Source organism: Fusarium falciforme, chromosome 4, assembly GCF_026873545.1.
Source record: "Fusarium falciforme chromosome 4, complete sequence".
Classification (NCBI taxonomy): Eukaryota; Fungi; Ascomycota; class Sordariomycetes; order Hypocreales; family Nectriaceae; genus Fusarium; species Fusarium falciforme.
The window spans coordinates 1,682,291-1,698,768 of NC_070547.1; the positions used below are offsets into that span (position 1 = coordinate 1,682,291).

At 54.4% G+C, this 16,478-nt stretch overlaps 7 protein-coding genes across 7 annotated transcripts; 6 read left to right on the forward strand and 1 right to left on the reverse strand.

Annotated features, from left to right (window-relative positions):
• Positions 1-322: 322 nt before the first annotated feature.
• On the forward strand, positions 323-931 carry NCS54_00527900 (Hypothetical protein; the record flags this gene model as incomplete). Its single annotated transcript, XM_053150791.1, has 4 exons — positions 323-394; positions 443-495; positions 556-845; positions 897-931. The coding sequence occupies 4 exons, from the start codon at positions 323-325 to the stop codon at positions 929-931; spliced, it is 450 nt and encodes a 149-aa protein (XP_053006766.1).
• A 921-nt stretch (positions 932-1,852) lies between these two features.
• Positions 1,853-3,010, forward strand: NCS54_00528000 (Hypothetical protein; the record flags this gene model as incomplete). The annotated part of the gene is made up of 1 exon (XM_053150792.1): positions 1,853-3,010. The coding sequence occupies one exon, from the start codon at positions 1,853-1,855 to the stop codon at positions 3,008-3,010; it is 1,158 nt and encodes a 385-aa protein (XP_053006767.1).
• An 829-nt stretch (positions 3,011-3,839) lies between these two features.
• On the forward strand, positions 3,840-5,559 carry NCS54_00528100 (Hypothetical protein; the record flags this gene model as incomplete). Its single annotated transcript, XM_053150793.1, has 3 exons — positions 3,840-4,020; positions 4,073-5,433; positions 5,491-5,559. The coding sequence occupies 3 exons, from the start codon at positions 3,840-3,842 to the stop codon at positions 5,557-5,559; spliced, it is 1,611 nt and encodes a 536-aa protein (XP_053006768.1).
• Positions 5,560-7,716: 2,157 nt separating this feature from the next.
• Positions 7,717-9,592, forward strand: NCS54_00528200 (Heat shock protein 60; the record flags this gene model as incomplete). Its single annotated transcript, XM_053150794.1, has 3 exons — positions 7,717-7,821; positions 7,882-8,023; positions 8,076-9,592. 3 exons carry the CDS (start codon positions 7,717-7,719, stop codon positions 9,590-9,592), a joined length of 1,764 nt encoding a protein of 587 aa, XP_053006769.1.
• Positions 9,593-10,544: 952 nt separating this feature from the next.
• Positions 10,545-11,415, forward strand: NCS54_00528300 (Cofilin; the record flags this gene model as incomplete). The annotated part of the gene is made up of 6 exons (XM_053150795.1): positions 10,545-10,547; positions 10,603-10,613; positions 10,799-10,982; positions 11,039-11,112; positions 11,168-11,216; positions 11,275-11,415. 6 exons carry the CDS (start codon positions 10,545-10,547, stop codon positions 11,413-11,415), a joined length of 462 nt encoding a protein of 153 aa, XP_053006770.1.
• A 328-nt stretch (positions 11,416-11,743) lies between these two features.
• On the reverse strand, positions 11,744-12,403 carry NCS54_00528400 (Hypothetical protein; the record flags this gene model as incomplete). The annotated part of the gene is made up of 2 exons (XM_053150796.1): positions 11,744-12,244; positions 12,293-12,403. The coding sequence occupies 2 exons, from the start codon at positions 12,401-12,403 to the stop codon at positions 11,744-11,746; spliced, it is 612 nt and encodes a 203-aa protein (XP_053006771.1).
• Positions 12,404-12,816: 413 nt separating this feature from the next.
• NCS54_00528500 (SAM-MT-RSMB-NOP domain-containing protein) lies at positions 12,817-14,835 on the forward strand (the record flags this gene model as incomplete). Its single annotated transcript, XM_053150797.1, has 1 exon — positions 12,817-14,835. The coding sequence occupies one exon, from the start codon at positions 12,817-12,819 to the stop codon at positions 14,833-14,835; it is 2,019 nt and encodes a 672-aa protein (XP_053006772.1).
• Positions 14,836-16,478: the final 1,643 nt, after the last annotated feature.

The following is a 16,478-nucleotide window of genomic DNA, read 5'->3' on the forward strand; positions in this document are numbered from 1 at the left end:
CTTCAACACTGCCCGACCACTGCCTGTCGTAATTCTCCTCTTTGGGCGGACACGACGCGTTTGCTTTTCGACATAAATTGTCCTTCGACTCTTTGGATCTCCTCCTTCTCTTCTTTTCTTTTCCACCATCCGCAACTTTGTTGTTCATCACGCACATTCTCCCCTCGCAACACAGCGCAACACTCAACCACAACACCTCGTTCAACGATCGTGAGTTTTCTCTTTGTTTCTTTCTGTTCAGTATCCCCTAACGCATTTGTCTTCTCAAGTTTGAGTTTTCTGTTCACCCTGACGCGCTTGCAGTCCAAACACACTCGTCACCATGTCCAAGCAAGACCCCGCCGATCAGGTCAAGTTCCTCGTCTCCTGCATTGGTCACACGTCCAACGGGCGAGTAAGTTCGACCCTCTTCACATCTCTTCGCATTAGCTGACATACACAGCCCGACTTCCAGGCCGTCGCCGACGAGCTTGCCATCGTTTCCAAGGCCGCCGCGTAAGTACCATCCCTCCTCACCCTCCTTGCCCAAGCGGGCACTGACACAAACACCAACAGTCAGAAGCGATATGAGCGAATGCTGAAGGCCCATGGAATCAGCCGCCCTGGAGCCCTCGCTGGGGGCGACAGCGCTCCCGCCACTCCCACCAAGCGCAAGGCCAAGGCTGAGGGTGCTGGCAGTGCCAAAAAGAAGCCTGCTCGCGGAAAGGCCAAGAAGGAGTCTGGCGAGGACGAAGAGGCCGAGGCTAAGCCCAAGCCCAAGGCCAAGCGTGGCAAGCAGGCGGACAAGGTCAAGAAGGAGGAGGAGAACAGCGACTCTGGCGAGTCTCATGGCTCTTCTCTCACCGGTACGTTCAAGTGTCTTGTCGCTTCTACTCATCAACTAACAACCCTCACAGAGCCTCCCGCCATCTCTGAGGAGGGCAGCTCCTAGAGCAAGGCGACAACCGCATGATCATCTGATGGAGGATCTTTTTGGAAGGAAAACACTGACTTCGTACACCTATTCCGAGATCTCTGTTGCAACTACCTAGTTATCTGATCAGGATGTGACAGTCGGAGTAGCAGCATCGTCGAGGACATGGTCGGGGGGATGAACGAAATAATGACAACGATATCATCTTAGCATCGAGTGGACAATGTTCCATGGCTGAAGAATTTTAATTCTTGAGTTTGTGTGTTCTCTCGTGAATATTTGTTGTCTCGTGATGCTCCAAACAAGCCGGACTGTCAACACCAAGTGATCCCCCTCCCGTCAAACTGTCAGGCAACACTCTTTGATTTCTCTCCGAACTGGCGCACTCACGCGTTAATCTGCATTGCGACCGTGGGTACCATGTTTATGTATCTACCAGGCAACACGCTGCAAGCTATTGAATAATGCGAGGCGTGGGTGAAGGCCGTTTCTGAGCCACATTCGCCATCACCATTCTCCACCGCCATCGTCTCGATCCATCTCCATTGTCGGCCTTTATTCCTGTGTTTTTTCTTCCCTCCGTGGCCGCGCAAGGTCATTTATTCTCTATTGTCTCTCTGTTTTCGGCACTCACCTTTATCCATTCATTCTGCATTCACGTCTTGGCTCCCGCCCTATCCCTCCTTTGAAGATGTGGAGCGGCATTTCCTTCTCTTGATTATCTCGAGGCAGATCTCCATCACGCAAAAGCTGCCATACACTCTTTATTCCAGTCTCGAGCATCAAGACTTCTATTGATTCACATCTTGTGAGCTTCTCTCCATCCCTTGTCGCGACGCCCATGCTGATCTGCGAAGGCACATTTACTGCTTCACCAAACACATCAACAAACCTACGCTCCCTTATCGTCCATTTGGCTTTGCCTAAGAAGACCCCCTCATGTCGCCACCTCCTAACATCCCATCATCGACCTCTCAGCTGCAGAGATTCAAATCGCAGCTTAATGATCTCGTGGCCCGCGAGAGAGCCCACACCCAAGCTACTACTGCCGTCACTCCCGAGTCGCCCATAGAGGCATTCCTCCAAAAGCCCGAGACCCCCAAGGACAATACCAACTTCATGGCGTCGACACGCGGCTGTAGCACCTATCCAGCTGACCAGCTGCAGATGATGGCATCGCAGCTGGCAGAGGCGAGACGCAACGGAGAGTTCCCCACCACCAAGGCGTCTCCTATGGATGTTGATGCAACCATCGAGGACTACCAGGATCTGACACGGCTTCGGCAGCTTCGTGGTAACCCCATGTGCCCAGCCCCTGAGGCTTACAACCACCTCCGCATTGAAATCACCCGCCGCATCAGAGAACGTGATGCCTTGAGTGGGGAGGATGAGACCGAAGGTGCAGCAGCCCGTCGGGTCGACACATATCTCCAGGCTGTTCAGCATGAAAACCGTTACTTTGCTGCTGCTAACAAGTCCATGCCCCAGCGCCGTGGACAAAACGCCCACAAAGGCAACAGCGGTTACAACGGCCAGAACGCAAAGGGCAACAGCGCGAATGGTTCTGATGAGAAGATGCGTTCCATGGTCGAGCAGACCATCGAGCAAGGCATCGCCGACGCCACCGGGCCCCTTCGTATGAATGTGGGCAAGCTTGACGCTCAAGCAAACACGCTTCGACGCCAGAGTGACACCATGGGTCAGCAGATCGAGATGCAGCAGCAAACCGTCTCGGCCCTGCAGACCATGATCCAGCCTCAGGCCTTCAACATCCAGGCCACCACCCAGAACCTCGCCATGACCCACGGGCTCGCCAACCAGCTCTCCCAGATCGCCAATGATCTTCCCCAATCCATCAACCAAGCCGTCAACTCGGCTTTACAGGAGCATACGCAAGCCTCACTCAACGGTCTCCTTGAGGCCCAGCGACAGGCCATCCACGACATCGAGATGCGCACTCAGCGCCTGAACGAGCTGAACCGCGAGTCCGAGGCCCGAGACAACCCCACGCGCAGCAGAAACAGTTCGAGCGTGAGTGCCAGAGACCGTTCCAAGATCCAGAGTTTCTTTCAGAAGACATTTGGACGTACGAACTAGGGTGCTTATGTTGGGTGGGTTCGGACATGACTACGGATGCGAGCAAAGGTGCAGATCAAAGCATCCCCATGTATGTAACCAAGGCCTGTCACCATAATGAGGAAAGCTCTCTTTAATACAGAGGAGTATTTACGCCACTTCTTCAATTGCGCAATTCAGTGACTGCGAATCAACGTGCAAACGTCTTCATTTGGGTCAACTTGATAGTGACACCCGTGCGCGACACTCTGCAAAAAGAGGACATCCGTTGGGAATTATGGCCCCAAGAATATTTTACCTTCGAAGCTTATCATCTCAATTCAATTATAAGTATCAGAATTTCAAAAAATATTTGTGTGATGGTGTTGCAAAATGCCCATATCAAATGCGACCATCAAGCATCACGGCCAGCCTCACCACCACGGTCCTCTCCGTCAGGGCCACCCTTCACGATGCGCGCTGCCCTGGAATTTTGACCTAATTCTCCAATTCAGGTTATTTGGCGCTCGATCGGGTGATTTCCAAGCGATGGCGCAAGCGATTGGGTTGGCGGTCGTCGAGATATGCGACTCTGCCTCGACGGCCGTCTAGCAGCTGTCAGCCGTCCGGCGATGGCTTCATTCAGGGCACGCTTCAGCACTGGCAGCTTCGCACATTTTACCATAAGAGATTTCCTCTCTTCCTCTCCTCCTCCCTCTCTTCTTTCTCTTCACCAGAATTTGAATCCAGGATCACTTCACATTCAACAATCTTCGATTCAAATTCATCATTCACTCAGCATATCGTTCAAGTCACTTGTCACGTTTACTTATCACTTACTTCACTTTACGTCTTCAAGTCACTTTGCACGATGTCTACCTACGGTCACACCAAGTCTGCTTCCTCTTCTTCCTCTGCTTCTGCGCCAACTCCTTCCCGTCGCCGTGGCAAGAAGTCTCAGCAAGCCTGGACTCACACTCACCATCTCCCTACCGCCGAGCAACGCTCTCTCAACGGCCGCAAGAAGGATCGCAACCTTATCTCATGGACTCGTAAGTACTTCGACTTGATTCACTCTTTGTCTCAATTCTAACACTGCTTCAGGCCCGCGCATGTCTGACAAGCTGCTCCAAGTCCTTGTGTATGAATGCAACAGAGCCAAGATCAGGTTGCCTTGGGACCAAGTTGCTCATCGACTCAATCCCGGCTCCAGTGGGAGTTCGATCACTCAGTGGCTTGGCCGAAACCGCAACGACCTCATCGCCGAAGGTCACATCGTCCCTCCTCCCCTTTCCCCTCGCGCCGACCGAACTGTTCGCGGCGTCATGCGTGCAGATCTTGACGGCGAGGACACAACCACCACTCGTGAAGTTCTCTTCACCGAGCCTCTTTATCACCCTGAGTACAGCCTAGGCGATGCTCCTGAGATCAAAGACCCCTTCACTTCTCAGATGGAGGCTGTCATCGGCGCCCCAGAAGCACACACATTCCCTGCTGCTCAACTTCCTGTCACTCCCACTCCTGTCTCTCGTCGCCGACGTCGCCGTCATCACACTCCTCAGCCCTCCGTTGTTGAGTTTGTTGTCTCTTCTTCTCCTTTCTCTCCTCCTGGCTCCGAAGTGTCTTGCCCTTCTTCCCTCCCGGCATCTGCAGAGTCCAACGAGCCTCAGTCTCCTGGCCTGTACCTGTTTGAGCCTGCTGACGACTATCTTCCTGAGCTCCCTGCCGATTACGACAATGAGTCTCCCGGCGCGTACCTCGATGAGCCTGAGACCGACTCTCTTACCAACAACGCGGCAACCTTGTCTGACGAGGCCACCCCTGAGTGCCAGGTGGTGTTTACTTCTCCCATCACAGCCTCCACCGCCGCCTTTATGATCGAGCCGGTCGAGTCGGACTCGGAATCGGACACCGAAGACTTTGATGGCTATCCGCTGGTCGAGCTAGACCCGCGGGAGCCTGAGGAGTCTTCAGTGTCCGAGGAAGAGGAAGAGGAGACTGAGCCCGTTCCCGTTGCCGCTGCTGTTCCCGTCGCCGCCCCCGTTGTCGCCCCCGTCCCCTTCGCCGACAACAGCGTCCAGAACTTTGCCGGCCCAGGTTCGGTCGCAACTTTTGTTGCGCCAGCCTTTGGGCCGGCAGTTCCGTTCGACGCCGAGGCCATCGCCGCCTCCCTCCCTCCACCTCCCCCCTTTGATGTCAACGACATCACCGACTGGTCCTGGTTCCCTGCCGCCCAACTCGCGGCGGCAGAGGAGATCAACCAGGCTGACCTGTTTGCGGGACTCAACATCCCGCGAGACATCCTCGGCAGCGGGACTGGGGTCGCCAGCTTCCCAGCTGGTGGCCAAGGTTATGGTTTCGACCTAACCTACCAGTTCCCTGTCGCAGGCTCTGTCGCCGACGACGTCTTCTTCGGGGCGGGTGGCCAAGGCCAGCCCGCCTTTTCGCAAAGCCTGAAGAGGATGGTGAGTTTTCCCCTGAACGCTTGACATAAACGAACAACAACTAACGTCAATCTATAGCGGGGAGAGGGAGAGGGAGAGGAGTCCCCTTCCAAGAGGGGTTGCCCTGGGTGGTTTATCACCCAGTAAAAAAAAGAAAGAAAAAAAAGGGAAAAAAAAAGGAGAGGAGAGGAGGAGAGAGAGCATGTCGCCGCTTGCTGTTTCGTTTCGTTCCCCGAGAGGGAACAGGGTTTGGGCTTTAGACGTTGTAATTTTGTTGTTTCTTTTTTTATTTTGGCCATATAGAGGAATACCGACTCGGAGTCGTCTGCCCATGGCAGAGTGTATGATGATTGTATCGCATCACCACTATCAAGTACTGCCGTGACGTGAACTACCTTTACCAAGTAGTAGATCTTTTGATGCTATAGATGCTTCTCTGGATATATTCTATTTCCATGGGATATCCGACATGTATACAGACTTTTGTTAGTAAGATATGGTATTGAACTACTTTGTCATACCTGGATCGAGCGCAATCTTTCTATGAGGGCAACACGCATGTCTACCGCCGCGGTCTTTGCTTCAGAGTCTGAGGAGGAGGGTGTGATGCTTCTTTGCCATTGCTGAAACTCAATCTCGCTTTTCCCTGGGAGAAGGATATGAAACAGGATGATAGAGAGGCTCGGTTTCTCTGGCTCGCTCATGTAAATAGACAGGCCAGAACACCACAACCGCCCGTTCTGGCCCACCACACCCTCAGAACCGCCATCGACCACCATCACATAGTCTTGTTTCTAGATTCAAGATGAACTTGCCCGACTCCGCAAGGAGTTTCTCTCACCGTGCCGAGCTGGAGGATCGAGGCATCGCGAATCATGGCCCGGAACATGCGTTTAACAACCTCTTTCCCTTGGTCCTGGAACAAGTCGCCCAACGATCCAATTCTAGAGGCCCCCATTGCTCCAAAGATAATGTTGTTTGGCACGACCTGATGGTATGAGCTGATGCCAAAGGCAAGGTGTGTTACATCATGATGGCCGGATGGACCAGAGATATGCTTTTGGATTACACATCAAAACATTTATCACCGAGAGTCCCTGATGTTCATGAGCAATGCATAGGGTTGGAGATACCAGCTACGACGGTAGCGACTATCCAAGTGGTAGTTCAATTAAGGTGAGCTGCAGGCTTTGCTTGGTGGCTGGAGCCGAGGTCCCTGTTCTTGGAAGTCAGACTAGCTCAACCTTTGTTAGTGGGTGTCTCCTCACACCAAGTAATAACTATTCGGTGACTCAAATATCGAAGTCACTCATTCATCATCCAGGCAATAGCCCTTGCTCAACGTTTGATGCTGCCATCATTATCTCTACTTGCTTCCTGTTCCTATCCCCAGCCTACCCTCTGCAGGCATTGCTTACTTCCCATCGTTGCCTCGATATTTTTGTCCAGCTACCAGTTGTGCTCGGTTCGCGCCTTGCAGACAGCAGAGGGTGGGCCTATGCAGCATATGCCTTTGGCACAAGAGGTGAACAAACTACTACGTGGAGCCGGAGCCGAGAGCATCTTGTGGCTGGGCTTTGAAGTGAAGAATTGGGAGAGAAGAGTTGCACCGAGCAAAGAAAGATTGCAACTGGTCCCGGAACACGAAATTGAAGTGTCAGAGGAGCTATACACGTGAATTAAATTAGCAATTGTAGCCAATACGTCCTCGACCATCTCTACTCTTTGTCCTCGGCCTCGTTCACTCATCGACAGCACATTCATCGCCCATGTTGCATCTACCGAAGGATAGCGCAAGCATGGTTACTCGAGCCCCAGAGAACAAGAGCGAACCCCAGCCAACACATTTGTCATGATGGAGTCGTTGGTGGAGCCGTTCGCTGGACATTGAAAGCCGCTCGTGACCCGTCAAAAGGCGCCAGAGGGCTCACAGCGGTCTGTCCCCTCGGCTATGGCTCCGGTAATATGAGTTCCAGGCCCAAACGCCGCCTCTTGGAGGGGGTTAGCGACCTTGTCCAGCGAGCCTCACGGACGTCGTTGGAAAGGTGTGGAAAGCGGCCGGCGATGGCGCTAGGCTTCTTCGGGATTAGACTCGCTTCTGGGTGGATGTTTTGCCGACGCTCCGAGCGACGATTTTTTTGGACCTCGAGCTCTTCTCCAGTTTTGCCATCATATCAACCTCTTGTCTCCCCGTCTCTTCGCCCTGCTCGTCCGTCCTCGTCCCAAGGTCGAATTCCTCCCGAGCGTTCTTCCTCCTCTTCCTTTTTCTCTTCAGTCACATTATACCCCCCTAATTCACACATCATGCAGCGCGCATTGAGCACTCGGGCGAGGGCCTCTGTCCTGTCCTCGGCAGCCACCAAGTACCGAGCGGGCGGTCTTAGCCAGCAGGTCCGATTTGCTCACAAGGTAAGAAGATGATGAATTGATATCCTAGGCTTGCGAATTGGGTCACTGACATATCTACAGGAGCTCAAGTTCGGTGTTGAGGGCCGCGCTGCTCTTCTCGCCGGTGTCGACACCCTCGCCAAGGCCGTCGCTACCACCCTCGGACCCAAGGGCCGAAATGTCCTCATTGAGTCCAGCTTCGGCTCTCCCAAGATCACCAAGGGTTCGTACAAGCAGTCTGTTCATCTTGTTCGACATTTAACTAACTACAACAGATGGTGTGACTGTTGCCCGCGCTGTCAGCCTCAAGGACAAGTTCGAGAACCTCGGCGCCAAGCTGCTCCAGGATGTTGCCTCCAAGACCAACGAGGTCGCCGGTGACGGTACCACCACCGCCACTGTCCTCGCCCGCGCCATCTTCTCCGAGACCGTCAAGAACGTTGCTGCCGGCTGCAACCCCATGGATCTCCGCCGCGGTATCCAGGCTGCCGTCGAGGCCGTTGTCGAGTTCCTCCAGAAGAACAAGCGGGACATCACCACCAGCGCCGAGATCGCTCAGGTCGCCACCATCTCCGCCAACGGTGATATCCACATTGGTCAGATGATTGCCAACGCCATGGAGAAGGTTGGCAAGGAGGGTGTCATCACTGTCAAGGAGGGCAAGACTGTCCAGGATGAGCTCGAGGTCACCGAGGGTATGCGATTCGACCGTGGCTTCGTCTCCCCCTACTTCATCACCGACACCAAGTCCCAGAAGGTCGAGTTTGAGAACCCTCTCATCCTCCTCTCTGAGAAGAAGATCTCTGCTGTCCAGGACATCATCCCTGCTCTTGAGGTCTCCACCCAGCAGCGACGACCTCTTGTCATCATTGCTGAGGACATTGAGGGTGAGGCTCTCGCTGTCTGCATTCTCAACAAGCTCCGTGGCCAGCTCCAGGTCGCTGCCGTCAAGGCTCCCGGCTTCGGTGACAACCGCAAGTCCATCCTCGGCGATCTCGCCATCCTGACCGACGGTACCGTCTTCACTGACGAGCTCGACGTCAAGCTTGAGAAGGCTACCCCCGACATGCTCGGCTCCACTGGCTCCATCACCATCACCAAGGAGGACACCATCCTCCTCAACGGCAGCGGTGCCAAGGACAACATCGCTCAGCGATGCGAGCAGATCCGTGGCGTCATGGCTGACCCCACCACCTCCGAGTACGAGAAGGAGAAGCTCCAGGAGCGTCTCGCCAAGCTCTCTGGTGGTGTCGCCGTCATCAAGGTCGGCGGCTCCTCCGAGGTTGAGGTCGGCGAGAAGAAGGACCGCTTCGTCGATGCCCTGAACGCTACCCGCGCCGCCGTTGAGGAGGGTATCCTGCCCGGTGGTGGTACTGCCCTCATCAAGGCTTCTGCCCACGCCCTTGGCGAGGTCAAGTCTGCCAACTTTGACCAGCAGCTCGGTGTCAGCATCGTCAAGAACGCCATCACCCGCCCTGCCCGCACCATCATTGAGAACGCCGGCCTTGAGGGCTCCGTCGTCATTGGCAAGCTCACTGATGAGCACGCCAACGACTTCAACAAGGGCTTCGACAGCGCCAAGGGCGAGTACGTCGACATGATCGCTGCCGGTATCCTTGACCCCTTCAAGGTCGTCCGCACTGGTCTCATTGATGCCAGCGGTGTTGCCTCTCTGCTAGGCACCACCGAGGTCGCCATCGTCGATGCTCCCGAGGAGAAGGGCCCTGCTGGACCTCCTATGGGTGGCATGGGCGGTATGGGCGGCATGGGTGGCATGGGAGGCATGATGTAAGAGACGGAATAATGTGATTGGGATGATATGATGTACAACAAAAAGCTGGACGGACGGCGCACATGGTTTGCGTGTTATCATGGGACAGTGGCCTTGCAATCTCCCCTCTCTCTACTCTACCTACCTTTTCTCGACCACCACGACGGCCTTGTCCTCATACCCCCTGCAGATTTTCAGGCCACATTTGAGCCCTGTATAATAGCATTGACTGTGTAGCACTAGCATGAAAAGACATGAGATCAAGAAAGAATAAAAAAAGAAATCTATAAACATACATCTGTCTCTAGTTGCCTGGGCTGTGTTTCGTAAGGGGTTGATTGGAAGCTGATGCCTCGTTTAGGCTTCACCGAAACGAGGCCGGGCTCGGCGGGCGGGACAACAGGCAGGGGTTTGTAGCATTGATGAGATGATGGGTTGCTGAGGCCGTCGTCGTCAACGACAACGAGACAGCACAGACAGCAAGCACGGCCTCGCCTCGCCATAGCTAGCTCTCCATAGGAGATAAGCTGACGAGCCACAATTGACACGCACGCCAGGGGAGTCACGTGGAAGGCCTCCTCATGGGTGGTGGTGGTGGTTGTGGTGGGGGAGAAGGTAGGTAGGCCAGGTGGTGTTTTTCTCCCGCAAGAGGTCTGGCCCCGCCTTTCTATGGGACAAGTCCCAGTCCCCCTACCGCCTAAATCCGCCCAACCCCCAAGATACAAACGACCCTCCCTACAACGCCCATTTCCATCTTGTTTCTTCATCTTGAACCTCGACTCCTCTTAACCTCGATTTTCTTCCTCTCCCGGTACGCCAACGCCTCCCCACTTGGTCCTGCACCTGCATCTCCCCCTCTGCACCTCTGCTGCGCCTGATCCTCTCTGTCCTGATAGCTAATTCGAAAGCTCCCGCCAGCCCGTCCGCCCCTCATTCCCAAGATCTCGCCCGTCTCCTGACGTAGACCGCAACCATGGTAAGCTCACCGACGTCTCCTCCAGCAAGATCTTCTATCTAACCATGTTTTTCAGTCTCAATCCGGGTTCGTCCTCTCGCCCTCTCCCTCGCTCCATTTTATTCGCGCGCCGTTTCCCCCGCCCCGCGCCTGATGCTCCCCCCTCCCCCTCGACCATGATGTCGCCGCCGCGGGGCAACACAACACAACAAGACACACGCAGCTTCAAATCTTTGAGACAACCGCGCTAACCCGCCGCCTCCGTGTTCCAGAGCCACCGTTTCCCAGGAGTGCATAACTGCCTACAATGACCTGAAGCTCAACAAGAAGTACAAGTACATCGTCTACAAGCTCTCGGACGACTACAAGGAGATTGTTGTCGAGCACGCCTCCGAGGACAAGGACTGGGAAGAGTTCCGTGAGAAGCTCATCAACGCCACCTCCAGGAGCCGAACGGTACGCCCCGCTCATGAACTGACGAGGAATCCGGGCAAGAATCTGACAGGTTGCAGGGCGCTGTCGGCAAGGGTCCCCGATACGCTGTCTACGACTTTGAGTACAGCCTGGCCTCTGGCGACGGTATCCGGTGCGTTCGAATAGCCCAGAGTCAGGCACAGGCACATATCCTAACAATTTTCCAGAAACAAGCTCGCCTTCATTGCCTGGTCTCCCGATGATGCCGGCATCCAGGTCAGTAACCCCTGTCTGTCCTCGCCTCGCTGCGAAACATGAACTGACACCCCACCAGCCCAAGATGATCTACGCCTCCTCCAAAGAGGCTCTGAAGCGATCACTCACCGGTATTGCGGTCGAGCTCCAGGCCAACGACACTGATGATATCGAATACGACACCATCATCAAGACCGTCAGCAAGGGTCTTGCTGGTTAAGCGCGCTGTCACGAATCAACCCACTAGCCGCCCCGCACTCTATAGAAGCGGTGCCGGCATAACTGAGCATATCTAGGGTCGTTTCAAGCGTTGAGAGACCAAAACAACCATGATGTAGGAGTGCAACTGTGGATGGAAGCACGGGGATGGTGGACGTCCTTCAGGGACGTGAGCCATCGAGTTTACTTCTGGGCGGATACGTAAATTCTCAGATTTGCCAGCCCTGACCATGTACCGTACCACGGGAATAAACTCGCATGCTGGTATGTGGAATTATTGCCATTTTTCATCTATCGTGTCGTCTATCATGCCTGCGCTCCGAGATAAATCATGGACTTGCTTGGCTGGACTGCCAACTCGATCTAAAGAGACCGGATAGCTCCTCCGCCTGAGTCTCATCCTTTAATCGCTGCATCAAGAATCCCTTGAGGTCACTCCAGAACTCTTCCGTCTCCAATGCCTCCTTGCCTGTAGGCAACACCTCAGGGGTGGCCTCGGGTTCCTCAGGGGGGATGGCAGCGGCTCCACCAATAACCATGACCGTAAACTCGATAGACATGTCCGTATCCCCTAGGAGGTCCTTGAGAATCTTGCTGTCGGGCACGGGCTTCTTGTTGTGTAGCAGCTTCATCTTTGCGACGGGTATCCTGGTCTGCTTCTGGACGCTGCTCTTGATGTCCAGGACCGACGTATCGAGGGGCTGCGAGGTGAGCTTGATGCTCAGAGGAGGGTTGCGCAGGGACTTGAGGGAGACGGTGACGCTTCGCTCGGAGCCGGGAGCGAGGTGGGTGGGCTTGCTCATGGCCTTGGGCATGCGGGGGATGATGTACTATCGCTGTTAGAAGAGCCGCGGGTGCGGTATATGCTAGGTTCGTACAGGTGGGCGAGCCGGGAAGGTCTTGGGATCTTCGACATGGTCGGCAGAGAGTCGGAGAGGTCGCGACTGAAGCGACCCGAGGAAGGTCTGGGCAAAGGCGGTTTCAGACATGGTGAGCTCGCGATGGGAGGTAAGCTCGAGGTGGGGTTGAGCTGGTAGGAGGTAGTAGGAGGTGGTAGAGTTAAAGATGATGGTAGACGAGACTCCCAAGCCCTAAGAAAGCTTTTCGGGGAGATTTAGGCAAAATATCAAGACTCGAGTCCACGCAAAGAATGTTGACCGTGTCCAGATCATCGTCATTGAGCATCGCCTTGGGCTTGGGGGAGTGGTGTAGCTCCACTGCAGCATGGATCACGTGGAGATTACCATCTTATCGGACCCTTGCTATCGTTGCGCAAAGAAAAAAGTTTCGGCGGGGACTGCCTTTTTCTTTGGTAGCCAAAAAAGACAAGACGGCCTCTCGCGTCTCGTCTCAATCTTTTTCTCTAATAACTCCCACAATCGATTGATAACACTCTTTCAAGATGGGTGTCGGACGTCGCATGAAGAAGCAGGGCCCGCCCCAACCCCTGTCGGAAGAGCACTTTGCAAAGCTCAAGCGCAAGGCCGGTCTGCCTGCCGATCCTGTCGTCGAGGCCCCCGAGAAGAAGAAGCGGAAAACCAGCAAGGCTACCGAACCCAAGAGCAATGGAGTCGCCAAGAAGGACTCTGCTAAGAAGGATGCCACCAAGAAGAAGGGAGCCAAGGCTGTGAAGGCTGCGCCGCCCGCGCCCAAGGCGAATGGCAAGAGCAAGAAGAGCAAGGCCCCTGCGCCGGCATTGGAGGATCTTTCCGATGAGGAGATGGATGATGAATTTGACCTGGACGATCTGGAGGATGGATCTTCAGACGCTGGTGTCGGATTGAAGGACGATTTCCTCGCCTCTGGGTCCGACGACGACTCTGTGTTCGACTCAGAAGAGGAAGGCGGCGCTGCAAAGGCCATGTGGTCCGAGGATGAAGACGAGTCAGACGCCGAGGAGAAGCTCACAGCCGCCAACATTGAGGGTCTCTCAAGAAAACTGGACGCTCAAATGGCGGAGGACGCTGCCGAGGCCGAGGCCGAGATGGCTGAGGACGCTCTGCAGACCAACATCCACGGCGACAAGCCTCACATTCTACAAGACGATGACGAGGACGAGGACGAGCTCACAAAGACCAATGCCCTTCTGGCGCCCGATCTGCAGCTCCTGCGAACGAGAATCACCGAAACCATCCGCGTCCTCGACGACTTTGCCAACCTGTCCGAGGACGGCCGCTCGAGAGTCGAGTACACGACACAGCTCATCAAGGATATCTGCGCATACTACGGCTACTCTGAGTACCTGGCCGAAAAGCTCTTCAACCTCTTTACACCCCGCGAGGCCTTTGCCTTCTTCGAGGCTAACGAGTCGGCGAGACCCGTCGTCATCCGCACAAACACCCTACGCACCCACCGCCGTGACCTCGCCCAGGCCCTCATCAACCGTGGCGTCACTCTCGAACCTGTTGGCAAGTGGTCCAAGGTCGGTCTCCAGGTCTTTGAGAGCAACGTCCCCCTTGGTGCTACCCCCGAGTACCTCGCCGGCCACTACATCCTCCAGGCCGCCTCATCTTTCCTGCCCTGCATGGCCCTCGAGCCCCAGGAGAACGAGCGCGTGCTAGATATGGCCGCTGCCCCCGGTGGAAAGACGACTTACATGGCTGCCATGATGAAGAATACTGGTGTCATCGTGGCCAACGATCCCAACAAGGCCCGAGCCAAGGGTCTCATCGGTAACATCCACCGTCTCGGCACGCGCAACGTTGTCGTCTCCAACTACGACGCCCGAGAGTTCCCCAAGCCCATGGGCGGCTTCGACCGTGTCCTGCTTGATGCTCCTTGTTCCGGTACTGGTGTTATTGCAAAGGATCCTAGTGTCAAGACCAACAAGACGGAGCGTGACTTTATGCAGCTTCCTCACATCCAGAAGCAGCTTGTCCTCGCCGCCATCGACTCGGTCAACCACGCCTCCAAGACTGGCGGTTACATTGTCTACTCGACCTGTTCCGTCACCGTTGAGGAGAACGAGCAGGTCGTCCAGTACGCCCTCTCCCGCCGTCCCAATGTCCGTCTCGTCGAGTCCGGTCTGCCCTTTGGAAAGGAGGGCTTCACGAGCTACATGGGCAAGAAGTTTGATCCTTCAATGCGCCACACACGCCGATACTACCCCCATACTTACAACGTCGACGGTTTCTTCGTCGCCAAGTTCCACAAGATTGGACCTACACCCCTCAAGTCGTCTGCGCCCCGCGACCGCTCCTCGGGCCCTGCAGACGAGGAGGAAGAGGTCATCGACAAGACGCCCATCGCCACCGATGATGATGACGACGAGAGCCCCAAGCCCAAGGCCGACGACGACTTTGGAGGCTGGGACGAGGACGAGGACAAGGAGTACATGGAGAAGGGCAGGAGGAACGCCATGCGCAGGAGAGGTCTGGATCCCAGGAGTAACAGCAAAAAGGCCAAGAAGCAGAGCAAATAGTAGATATACCAACCGTTGGAGCGGGCGTTTATTTGTCCAAAAAAAAAGGGGGTCTGGGTGTAAACTGTTTCTATATCTTAGAGTTGTGCTGCTTTCAATCTCATGGCTGGAATAATACAAGAGTGATCTCTTTTAAGCGGTTGAATACTCGGTTCATCATTCTACCCCATCAAACTAGTGATGAGAATAAGTGAAGTCTAGATGGTCGAACTAGAAGATTCATAAAGGAGTAAGAGCCTCCAAACATTCTGGTCATTACCAACCCCATGTTATAAGATCCAGCCAAGGTAGTGAGCATCTTTGAGTATCCTACATCCGTCACTGTCCTTTCATTGGATATTTGATATTGCACGAAATTGTTTCCATTAGGGCCACCCGAGGTCAAAGCTGCCTGACCAGAGTGTCCGGACTCGGGGGCCAAAGTCAATGATCCCAACCTCTGTCCTCGTCTACCTATGGCTTCGGCATCGAGTCTTCTTCAGAACCATGACACCCCTCATGGGACAGTTGATTTCCCAGTAGGTATGTTGGAACGGGTAAGTCTGGATGGAATTCTGCTCCTCTGGTTCAACCCAGACTCATACCTCCCTACAACGGTCTCAGCCTCAATCCTGCCCCTGACGAACCTCGAATGGCCCAGCTCGAGTCAACACCAGCGGTCTACCAATCTTCGAGACATAGATATCACAGCTCCATGTTTCTGTCGGTGGCAAATCCGGGTTCATCAACGAAGATATTATATATGACAGGGCCATTACTCAAGGAAGAGGGCGGCGTGCGTTTGTAGACTACGTTCGGCTCAAGTCTCACTGTATTGGGCGAGACCATCAGAGGGTCGGCTCCTTCGGGCCAGACGACGAATTTAATAATCACGCCTATGGAATTCCCTCCCCCTGACACAAGTATCAAGCAGTTTCTGTCTTTCATATCGAAACCGTTCCTGATGGTCTCGGCCCCTGTAAAAGTCACTCAAGCAGACACCTACCTTGAAGAACAGCGGGCACCGAACAGACCTCCCGTCTATCCGGTCTCATCTCGGCTCGCGATGGGCTTCGAATGGAATTGGGGTAAGCACCAGTAACTCTTTTCCAGGGGCGTGAGGTAGATATCATCCTGCTAATGGGCGATAGACAGCTATTGCGGTCGAAACTTCACTACCCATCCTCACAGCCTTCACGCCTTTATCACCCGACATAAGACCAAGCTATTCATCTTTAGCAGCATCAACACTATCCAGACGACAAACTCGGAAAACCCCGAGCGTGGGCGTATAGGGGTCAAGGGCGGAGTGTAAGTCAAAGTGAGCCTTCTAAGGATGAAAGGAATGTTTCAGTGGCGCTGAGACAGTATGATCGCCCATCTCCAGGGAGGGACCCTGGCTTCGATCTAGACCCTTAAATCGCCGAGTAAGATAATTCTACTACCACGGGAGGCGATAGTACCTATATCACTTGAATTATCATCGTGATGTTGTAAAAGACGTGGAGGGCTACGGTCTAAGCTACTCGGAGGGTGGCGGTTATAATTGCCAATTCTGAGCCATTTACTCATCGATTGGTTTCATGGTCTAACGGTTATGACTGCGGATTCTGATTCCGCCAGCGAGGGTTCGACTCCCTCTGAGACCTTTCTTTTTGATGTCT